The following is an 11886-nucleotide window of genomic DNA, read 5'->3' on the forward strand; positions in this document are numbered from 1 at the left end:
TCATCTGAACAGACTAATATGCCATGAGCTTAGACATTGGCCCTTCGGGTGTCTGAAGTCTGAGGCACTCTGGTAAAAGATAGAGAGAGAGAGAGAGAGAGAGAGAGAGAGAGAGAGAGAGAGAGAGAGAGAGAGAGAGAGAGACAGAGAGAGAATTCATGCCCTCAGTAACACGGTAATAGTGAGTAGTACATCGCTGTTTGTTCATCATAGTCCATGAATGGAATTAGTGCATTTCTGAGTTGATGCTGAATCTTTGCTATGCTGGTGTTCTAGTAAAATATATAGGCCTAATAATAATAATAATAATAGATAGCATTTAATTTGTATATCACAAATTCCCTCTCAACAGCAATCTGTATGCGTTTAACTATCTATACTATTACCCCAGTAGACCCGATAACATTCGTAAACAACCTGAACTTCCTGAGAAGCATACAGTGCAAGCTGCCATTTTATTGGCGCTGAAACACTAACAAACTGACAAGATCTTTTGCTGTCTATGGCTGGGTATCCATTCCCACCTGGGTGAAGTGAGGACAATTCGTGTAAAGTGCCTTCCCAAGAACACCATGTCAGGTCTCAGACTTGAGCCCTCGACGAACCCGCAACCTCACGATTACGACTCCGCTGGCCTAACCAAAATTCAAAGATTTCCCCACAGTGATAGAAAAAAATGTATCTTGTCTTACCTCAATGTTGGAGAATTCGATACCAACCGAGGTAATGGAGTCTTCAAAACATTGGAAAAGACTTTTGAAAGATGTTCATCATCATTGCCTTTCTCACCCTGGATCAGGATATAATAATAATAATAATAATAATAATAATAATAATAATAATAATAATAATAATAATAATAATATGGCTCTTTTCGTCTAAGCAGACGGTAAATTTAGCTTAAGATGGTCTCAAGGCTGTCTTCAAGCAGCTTCTTCCATGGCTATATAGGCCACGAACAAACACTTTCTGCCTTTCCCTATCCTGGGCTAGTCGCTTGATGTCTCTCCATTTCTTCCCACTTTTCTGTACATCCATTTCCGTGACTCTTCTCCAGATTCCACTTGGTCTTCCCCTTGATCTTTTACCCTGTGGGTTCCAATCTAACACTTTCCTTGTTATGCAGCTGCCTTTTGAAAGATGTTATCATTCTTTTATCTTCGGTAAAGAAACGTATCCCTTTTTTCTTTGATGCAGGGTCGCAACATTTTGTTCCATTGCGTGGACAAAGATGTTGGAGAAGATCTTGTGGAGTATTTGCTCAGTAAAAGTTCAGCGTACCTTGTTACTCAGAGAGTGGAGGTGAGATCAATTGTCCGTCATCTTTACCTCTCTGTTTTACAGTCTTTCTTTCCTACTTTCAATTTTTGTATTTCTTTCTTTTATCATCCTGCTCCCCCCTCTCTCACTCTTTCTCTCACTCTTTCTCTCTCTCTCTCTCTTTCTCTTTCTCTCTCTCTCTCTCTCACTCTTTCTCTCTCTCTCTCTCTCTCTCTCTCTCTCTCTCTCTTTCACTCTCTCACTCTCTTCTTGTCTCTCCCTCACTCCGTTTCTCTCTCGTTATATCTTCCTCCTCCCCCACTCTCTATTTGTCTTGCTCACCCTCTATTTCTCTCTCTCTCTCTCTCTCTCTCTCTCTCTCTCTCTCTCTCTCTCTCTCTCTCTCTCTCTCCTACTCCTCTTTTTCCTTCATTTTGCTTATTCAGTGTGTTATCAACTCTGTCTATCTGTTTATCTCTCTCTCTCTCTCTCTCTCTCTCTCTCTCTCTCTCTCTCTCTCTCTCTCTCTCTCTCTCTCTCTCTCTCTCTCTCCCTTTCACTGTTTGTCAGTCTGTATGTCTTTTTCATTTCTGTGTCTGTCAGTCTGTCTGTCTGTTTGACTGTCTGACTACTTGTGGGTATTTACCAGTTAAAAGACCCACCTGAACACATGAATATTTTTCTTTCGTAGAGCTAACAGTAACTTTATTGTCTTTATACCTTTAGACTACACTAAACTCCTCTTGCTGACAGTTAACTATTGGAAGAACCTCTACCTACAACCCGCTTACAAATACCCCAACAAACCTGCCACTATACTGTCTTCCCACTTAGCTCCTCTCGACACTTGTCTTGGCCCGATAGAATAGGCTAACACTAACAATGTCACCTTAACAGAGACTGTGCCCACCATTTCGGAACTTCACGGTGACCTTAAAGATGGTTCCAGTAGAGAACGGGATAAAGGGTGCCCACGTCCCTCATGACTCATTGGAGCAGAGGAAGATAGGACTAACGCAAACATTACATAAACGCAATCCCACATCATCACTCATCACCACCATTGTGTCTAAAATCATCACCGCTCTCAGATCAATAACTCACATCTATAATCTTGGAATCTCTATCTGTTATTACAGTTAATTGATATACCAAGTATGCACGTAATGCACTATTGGACACAATCATACGCACTTTTTTCTACTAATCAGATGGCGTTATTGTCATATAAATGGGCAAGAGATTTTTTTTTAAAACAAGCAAAAAAGTATTGGTAGAACCTGTTCTATGCAATGCTCTTTCGTTCTCATCATAATGCAGTCTAGACTATTTAAGGGGACCTCCCATGGTCAAGGAGAAGAGTGGCCATCTTGGACAGATGACCATCTCACACAGTGCCATTATGATGTAAACGATATACAAGGGAGGAAATAGGAAGTAGCTGTTTGTACTGGTGATTGTCTTATACAGGTAGCTGTCATAAAAGCTTTGTCAGAATCGAGCTTTTCTAAAACACAAAACAGAAAAAAACGCAACTTTTTTATACATCTGTTGTGTTATACAAGTTGATAGTGATCTGCAAGTTGATAGGACAAAATAGTCTGGTTCACTTTGGACAGTGGAGGCTGACCTTTTAATTTTCTCTTTTTTTCTTCTTTTTTTTTTTGGATGAATACGGTATAGATTTTTCTTAATGTACTTACATGAAAAATAATAAGATTTCGATACGTGACTTTTGATAAACACTATGATATGCCATAAAAAAAAACAATTGACCTTCTGATTTTTCTTTGATATATTGCATTAGCCATTTTGTCCCAAAGCTCTTCTTAATCGAATTTTGTTCTGTATCCTCAGCTGAATAAGTGTGCCCGTGACCTGGCACTAGAGTCTGGCTGTTTGTGGATGGTGCAGGCTATCGACACAGTAAGCTTTTCTTGTTTTTGAAGTTTTGGTTTAGTTTTTGTAAGAGTTTTACGGCACTTGCAACACAATAAGGTCATATAGGTGCCGAAGATTAGAGGTGTTTCAAGAGAGTAACAAACACAATAAAAGAAGGAGGAGAGATCAGGACGATAGATGTTTGATAGGAAAGAAGGAGCAAACCACACCAGAGCACCCGCCAACCACCCACTTTTTGAAGTTTAACGCTTCTAGTCGTTCAGCAAGCTAAGAGGAAATAGTACAGAAAGAACAATGTGAAGAACGAGTTTGGCATGTTCTGGTTACAAATTCAACTACGTGAATCCTTTTTGAAAGGTCAAATTTGTAATATTATATTGAGCCATAGTTGTCATCTAACAATGAGTATTTAATAATGATACAGTATACAGGACTGTAATGTTTATTATTGTTTCTTATTTTGTTGTTCTTAGTGCAGCAGCCAGTGGGAGTGTGTGTTTTGGTCCCAGGCTATAATACAGATGACAGAAATGTTTGTAACTGTTGGTAAAATCGTTACTATTATATGTCAGAAAAAGACAGAAAAAGCATCTAATTTTTTTAAAACAATACCAATTTAAAAGAAATCCTTCTAGCATTTAGTACAGAAAAGGTATAATTAATATTATTGTACGTCTATTTTGACATGGTTCCTATTTATTCTACAGGCGGTGATGAAATGGGTGTATCAAGAAGAAGGTTTGAACCGTCAGATTATGGTACTCCACGGCTACCAACACATACCAGCTGCTCTTCAGGTATTTTACCTGGCTCAGGACATTATTTGGTATTAAATAGGAAGCAAGTTGTGATGCAGAATGCAATGCATAAAGAATATGTTAACACTTTTTACTCAGATTTTAGAAGTATTGTCAGCCCTGTTGACTGTATTTAGATAGTTTTGAGGGAGCAGCTTCAACTTTACCTGTCAAGGCCAACCCAGGCTAAATAGATTGGCCTGCAGTATCTTTGCAAAAAATACGTAGTTTTCAATAGCATAAACTTTCACACATAGGGTTTGAACTTTTGTCTTTGGCATATTCAGGTGAAGAGCCTAACAACTCCTCTCAAGACACTAGTTCTTATTGAATGATGTTGTGTGAACAGTACTGATGATGTATGCTTACAACAATAGCACAGTACTGATGTAAGCTTTCAACAATAGCATTTCCCTTGTTTAGAACTGTATTATCTTCAACAGAGTTCTCAGAAAGAAGAAAGCGAGGACACTTTCTACAGATACCTGTCTATGTATCAAGTGAGTGCTCTTCTTTTCTAATGCTCTTTTTTTTGTTCTTAGTTTACTGTCTAATAATAATAATAATAAATAGCATTTGTATAGCGCATATCCCCGCTCAACAGCAGGCTCTATGCGCTTTACACTAAATTAATACCCCAGCAGACCATGGAACACTCCGAATCATTCTCAGCTTCCCGGGAAGCATACAGTGCAAGCAGCTGATTAAGCGCTCAAACACTAACAAACTGACAAGATCTTTCGCTGTCTATAGCGGCTCTAGTCCCCATGTTTAGAATGTGAAGCAGAACTTAGGATGACAGATTACATCCTGGGCAAGTCACTTTTCTTTCTGAGATGTATCCACCTGCAAGTGATGCTTTTTTTTTCTTGGGGGGTGGGGGGGTCCTTCAAGAAATATTACAGAACAATCATGAAAATTACGCTGTCTCACAGTACAGCATTAAGATATAATACTGAAATAAAAGAATTAAACCAAGGCCTCGGAGCAAGCATATTGTGGTTAAAATTTTCTTACACTGGACTGAAATGATTTCCACTTGGTACAGGGACAGCATATTGTTGTTTATTAGCTTTTTTTCTATTGTTAATACAAGTCTATGAAAGAAATCATTTTCAATGTACAGATCTCGGTAACAGGTTCTTTAGCACTGAGGATTTAATTATTTTATGTTAGATTTGCATTCTATGCCCTTCCATTAGAGCTGGGCAATGAGTCGCTTTAGCAAAATCCGGATAATATGTTAGAGCACCTCTTCGGCAAATAATATGATTGAACCGCTTCTGCAAACGGGTTAGAACCACTTAGACAAACGGGTTAACATCACTTCAACAAATGAGTACACGCACTTCGGCAAGCTGGTCAGGAAAGAGAGTTTAAGAGTCTGAATTCAGACAATGTTTCATTGATAATTATCCGGTTATTCGGATAGATTATCTGGATTTTGCCCACCTCTACCTTCCATATAGATATGTCTCTGTAGGCCGAAAGCTTTCGGAGAGAAATTTTTGAAGAACTGAGTTTTAATTTCAAAGGACAGCTGTTTTGACGTTACCGTCATTTTTACAATTAATGTTTTTTCCTAAGGATCAAGTGAGCTCTCTCCACACGGCAGTCGAGGAGAGTGACGAGGAGACCGTGCGACACATCATCTATTTCCGTCATCCAGATGACCACAGTCTTGACCCATGCTTAGCAGACAGCCGAAGACCAGTGAGGCAAACTTTAGCTCGATTTTTTAAAACTTATTTTAAGACCATATTAGATGCAACAAATCGGCGCTTTCAAAGGAGGGCTAAGTTTTATGGAGTTTGTTTTTGTATGGTGTTTTACAGCGCTCGCAACTGCATAAGGTCATATGAGCGCGCGGGACACACCTAATATTTTCAGTTGGTAGGAAATTTTTTAATTTTGCCCGGGTGGCGGCCGAAGCCTACTCTTATCGATTTTAGACCACCAAGGGATCTTTAACGTGCGCAACTTGCACACGGGCCCTCCGAGATTTTTCGCCCTTGTCCGAGAAGGCTAGGTGTAGATCTTTCCTACCAGAAGATCAGGGGTGTGGCAGAAAGGCAGCAGTAAGGAGGAACGAAGGAGTAGCAGTAGAAAGGCTGCAGAAAGAGTCAGGAGCCCAGAGAAGGGGGCAAAGGAGGTGAGGGGGTGGGGGCAGAAAGTGGAAATGAAAGCAGACAACAGAATATTGCTAGAGAGCAGGAAAGGATGTGAAAGGAGACAATTTTAGAGGAGAAAATTTTTTTCGGTCGCTACCCGGAATCGAACCCGGGACCTTTGAATGAGAGGCCAACACCTTAACCTCCAGGCCACGAGAGCCCCCCTTATGAAGTTTTGATGGGACAGCCGGGTAAATCATATCCCCAGTATAGGCCTACAAGGAGAAAAGCCCTGACTTTCAAAATGAGGGCGTTTAGTCTTCTTTAAATAACATAGATGTCGTGTTACTTTCTCCCCAAAAGACTGTGTGTTCTCTCCGTTTGTATTGTGCCATTCTGCACGACAGGTAGCTGTGGATTGAATCTACAGTGAGGGATTCTTAAACGTGTATTTTATGGGGTGTTCATATATTATGACATGATTCTACTCCTTCCCTAATCTGTACTATCAGAGATAGTAATTCCTGAGGCATCGTAGTAAGATCAGGCACTCGTCAAAATAATGAAATCTGAGACAGCATTTTTCGGCAAGTATGGACATTTTTTTTTTCTTCGAATTTTTATGTTTTGGTTCAACACCTTGCATGTCCACTCAAAAACACTTTTATGTGTGAATTTTAATGGGAAATGATAAAAGGCAAAAAAAAGTGTACATTTTCAGTTTCTAAGGACTCTTAATCTACAGAAGTTCACCAAACTTTGGGGGCCATTTTCTCGCTAATCTGACTTATGAAACCAGGCGAACCCACCTCCTTCAATCGCAAATATGTCAACTTCTATTCAAGATAAAAGAATATTATTTGTTTCATAGAAAGAAAGGCAAATGAATAACCTTTAAGATGATACCAATAACTCCATATGCCCAATAATTGACAAGCACCTGATTTCACCTCGCCGTGACACAATTAATCTGAGGTTTAACTTCTTAAATAACCCAACTTTGTCCTAATGATAGTAACAACAATGTGCCGTACAATAGGCCTACCATGCATTGATTAGATCCAGATTACTTAAAACAGTGTACTTTAAGAAATCTTCTCAGAGCCTACCTTAGCGGTCTTCTTCTTCTTTTGTCACCTCAAAAGTTGGAAGACATGTATTACAATCTTTGATTCAAATTCCCTTTTTGATTTGTGGTTTTTCTTGCACCTATTTGAATATTAATTATTGAAGTAAATTAATGTTTTAGCCTATAGATAATTGTTTATCTGTTTCTCTTCTGAAAAGATTTTGGGGATAAAAAAAAGGAAGTAGGCCTATTGTTTACAACAGTGGTTGTACTTGTCCCTGTAATGTTTCTTTACCTAGTGCCATACTCGTAGATAACATCAAACACTCATAATAATTCAAATTGGATCGAAGCTGCTGATTTTTTGTTTTACCTAATCTTAGCCTGCTATAGTGTGGTATGGGTTATTACTTTTTTGTGTGTGTTTAACTCTCGTATTGTGCATGTCAGGGAGATGGACAGCCACTGCTGCACAAGGCTGTGCTCCGGGGCAGTGTGGGCGTGGTGCAGCTCCTGGCTGAGACGCTAGTCTACCAGAGGAAGCAACGACTGGACTCTATACGTGACCAGGTCAGTCCGTCCAAACCTTTTGCCATAATGCTTTTGTGAGGCAGCGTGGTGGAAACAGGCTCTCGTTAATTTTTGGGCATGTAGAGTTATTGGTATCATCTTAAAGCTTGTTCACTTGTCTTTATTTGGATGAAAAAAAATCCATTTGTCTTGAATACAAGTCAAGATATTTGCAAAAGAAGGAGGTGGGGGTCACCTGTTTTCAGAGGTAAAATTAGTGAGAAAATGGCCGCCAAAGATTAGTTATTTTCTTAGCTTAAGAGTCCGTGGTAACTGAAAATTTACTTTTCTTGTGCCTTTAATCAACGTTTTTCAGAAAAATCCACACAGAAATGAGTTCTTTTATGGGCAAGAAAGGTGTTGAGCCAAAAAACAAACATTCGATAAAAATTCACAAACATGCGGAAAAAAGCAAGTTTCTTCACTTTGATTATTTTGACGAGAGCCTGATTCCACCACGCTACCTCACATATAGGTTTTGCTGTCAGGTCACTACCTTAGGTCAACGGTGGGTTCAAATCCTCTTCCCGGCCCCAAATTGTGTCATTGGGAAAGACAATTTGTTCTACACCAATTTTTCTTTCTTCAGGATGGTGGGAAGAACCTGACTGAGACAACCTAAGAGGGGAGCATATCTTTCTCATCTTTCTCATCTTTCTCATCTTTCTCATCTTTCTCATCTTTCTCATCTTTCTCTGAATACTTTTTTCCCATCTAGGAGTCCTCATTATGACAAATTATTCCTTCTATAAAAAGACTCACATGTACAGCAGCCTCCAGAAAGTCATCATTATTGCCTTTCTCACCCTGCACCAGGGTATAGGCCACGAATAAACACTTTCTCACCCTGCACCAGGGTATAGGCCACGGACAAACACTTTCTCACCCTGCACCAGGGTATAGGCCACGAATAAACACTTTCTCACCCTGCACCAGGGTATAGGCCACGGACAAACACTTTCTCACCTTGCATCAGAGTATAGGCCACGGACAAACACTTTCTCACCCTGCACCAGGGTATAGGCCACGGACAAACACTTTCTCACCTTGCATCAGAGTATAGGCTACGGACAAACTCTTTCTCACCTTGCATCAGAGTATAGGCCACGGACAAACACTTTCTCACCTTGCATCAGAGTATAGGCCACGGACAAACACTTTCTCACCTTGCATCAGAGTATAGGCCACGGACAAACACTTTCTCACCCTGCATCAGGGTATAGACCACGGACAAACACTTTCTCACCTTGCATCAGGGTATAGGCCACGGACAAACACTTTCTCACCTTGCATCAGAGTATAGGCCACGGACAAACACTTTCTCACCCTGCACCAGGGTATAGGCCACGGACAAACACTTTCTCACCTTGCATCAGAGTATAGGCTACGGACAAACTCTTTCTCACCTTGCATCAGAGTATAGGCCACGGACAAACACTTTCTCACCTTGCATCAGAGTATAGGCCACGGACAAACACTTTCTCACCTTGCATCAGAGTATAGGCCACGGACAAACACTTTCTCACCCTGCATCAGGGTATAGACCACGGACAAACACTTTCTCACCTTGCATCAGGGTATAGGCCGCGGACAAACACTTTCTCACCCTGCACCAGGGTATAGGCCGCGGACAAACACTTTCTCACCCTGCACCAGGGTATAGGCCGCGGACAAACACCCTCCACTTTTCTCTATCCTGGGCTAACCTCTTGATGTTATTCCATGTCTCCCTACTTTTCTGTACATCGATTTCTGTGATTCTTCTCCAGGTTCCAAGAGGTCTTCCCCTTGATCTCCAGAAAGTACCCTTAGTAAAGTTATATTATTATAACTAGGACTAAATTATCTAATTTTTCTTGTCCAATCATCCCCAGTATTTCCGTACTGCCCTGCACTACGCTTATGGCCTGGAACAAGGCAAGGAGTTGGTGAACTTACTTCTGGATTATGGGGCTTCGGAGTTTACTATGGACAAGGTAAGTTGGACAAACTTTTGTCTTCTCTACATAACTTTCTTAATATTCCAAAGGCATGCTGTTTGTTCACGTCAGGCAAACTGTCAGCTCAGTTGGTATCATGCTGGACTATGGAGCAGATGGCTTTGGTTCAAATCCACAATGAGATGTTTTCAATTTCGGTTGATGTGCGGAGATTTTGAGGCTCTCCATCCTTTTAGATGGGCCTGATTTGGTGTGGAGATGAAATTAGGCGGTCCTGCCTCTTCTTTCACAAAAGATTTGTTTCATGACAGTCATGTGTGAGGCAACGTGGTGGAATCAGGCGCTCGTCAAACTGCACAATTGGAGAAACAGGCATTTTTACGCCAGTTTGGAAATTTTTCTCGAAGTTTTATTTTTTGGCTCAACCTCTATTATGGCCATATAAAAATACATTTCCGTGTGAATTTTACTGAAAAATGTTAATTAAAGACACACAATATGTCATTTTTCTGTTTTCAAAGACTTTTTTGCTATTGGAGTTGCAAAACTTTGGCTGCCATTTTCTTGCTAATTTCACCACTGAAACCTGGTGACCTCATTTGCTTCAATCGCCAATATTTGGTGTTTTTTTCCTGATAGATGGATGTTTATTTCAAATGAATCAAGGTAAATAAACCAGCTTTCGGATGATACCAATAACTCCACATTCCCAAAAATTGACGAGCGCCTGATTCCAACGGGCCGTGACACATATGCATTTGCTACATTTGTCAATAATCAGTGTATTTTGCCAGTGATACATCAAAAATGTTTTTGTTAGATATAAGTGTGCTGCATTTTAATTAATTTATCAGATGGATATATTTTAACAGCAGTAAAACCTTACCATTTTTATATTTCAGGACAACCGTTCACCTCTTGCTTTCAAGGATAGGCGGGGTCAAGCATTGATGAATGATCTTCTTGAATATCATTATCTCCAGGTTTGTATTGAACAACATACTTATTATACTTTAAAATCGAAGGCTACAGTCAATTGTCCTGTTTTTGTCTTGTTTTGTACATAGTTTGTCAACAAAGAGCAAGTACTGTGTTAATGAATCTTGACCTAAGTAGGCCTACCATACAGGACATATTTGTATAGCCTGGTCTTCTTTGGAAATTTGAAAATTTGTGCTGATGAAGTATTCTTTATGTAAGGAAATTTCAAACTTTCATTCTTGACAAGTCTTTTGGAGAGCAAAGATTTCAGGTTCCATTAACAATTATTTTATCACGTAAAATATTCATGTACTAAATCAATAACTAATAAACTCCAATGCTCTTTATACCATTCTACATTCACTCGTGCAATGATTTCAGGACTTCAGTGAGCCAGAGCCAGATCCCTGGAGCATCCCAATGCCCATACCGATGATTGACTACCTACTGACCGCCTGTCCTCACTCAGGTCACACGTCCTATCTGTCCTCTCCCAGTCTGGAGCACCTGACTTCCCACTTGACCACTGGTCACTGCATCACAAGCTTGCCCAGCACTGAGCTGGCTACTACTGAGTCCTCTCATCCTGCAAGCCCACTGGCCAAGTCTCACAAATACAAATCGGTCTCCGACACAAAGCTTCATCGACTGACTCCCGCAAAACCAGGGCTCGCTGCTCAGCTGGCAAATTTCCCTGATGCGGTGAAATCACGGTTGTCCAAACGTCCGCATCATCAGAAAAATGGGGTTGATGGAGTTCACAAGGATTACCTCCCTTTACCGCTTGATGCTCCGAGAGACAGTGAGGATGACTACGACTATGAGGAAGACGGAACAGACTCGAAAGACTTGCTGGATGAGAAAGAACTGCGGAAGTCAACATCATGCACTGTTCAGTGACGGAGTTGTCTCTCTTTTTCAGTCCTCCCTTTGTTTTACTGGTCTGTTCCAAGTGCTTTTTCATGTTGAAAAAGAAAGGTGAAGATCCCTCCCCACCTCTCCACCCCCTCAACCTCCGTCTGTAGTATGTCTGATAGCGACAACATCTGGATTTGAACCCGGGACCTATTGAATGAGAGGCGAACACTTAACCTCTAAGCAACGAGAGCACCCTGGAGGTGTTTGAGTACTTTTGTCTTCTCAGATACTACAAGCAACTTGAGATCCTGTTGTTCGAATCCGAATAGGGATGGAACATTTTTTTCTCTAAAATGTTCTCCGATCATATCCTTTCCTGCTCTCTAACAATGTTCTGT

At 40.6% G+C, this 11886-nt stretch overlaps 1 protein-coding gene across 1 annotated transcript in view; it reads left to right on the plus strand.

Moving 5' to 3' along the window:
• LOC101858630 overlaps positions 1-11526 on the plus strand; it is a gene marked incomplete at its 3' end in the record, with an annotated part of 236379 nt that extends 224853 nt beyond the window's left edge. The window contains 9 exon segments of the mRNA XM_013082928.2: positions 1198-1302; positions 3118-3186; positions 3870-3959; positions 4403-4459; positions 5547-5672; positions 7590-7709; positions 9584-9685; positions 10552-10632; positions 11012-11526. Coding sequence (XP_012938382.2) covers positions 1198-1302; positions 3118-3186; positions 3870-3959; positions 4403-4459; positions 5547-5672; positions 7590-7709; positions 9584-9685; positions 10552-10632; positions 11012-11526 — 1265 coding nt within the window.
• Between the last annotated feature and the right edge of the window lie 360 nt (positions 11527-11886).

The sequence above is a fragment of the Aplysia californica genome, unplaced genomic scaffold (genome assembly GCF_000002075.1).
Source record: "Aplysia californica isolate F4 #8 unplaced genomic scaffold, AplCal3.0 scaffold00200, whole genome shotgun sequence".
Classification (NCBI taxonomy): Eukaryota; Metazoa; Mollusca; class Gastropoda; order Aplysiida; family Aplysiidae; genus Aplysia; species Aplysia californica.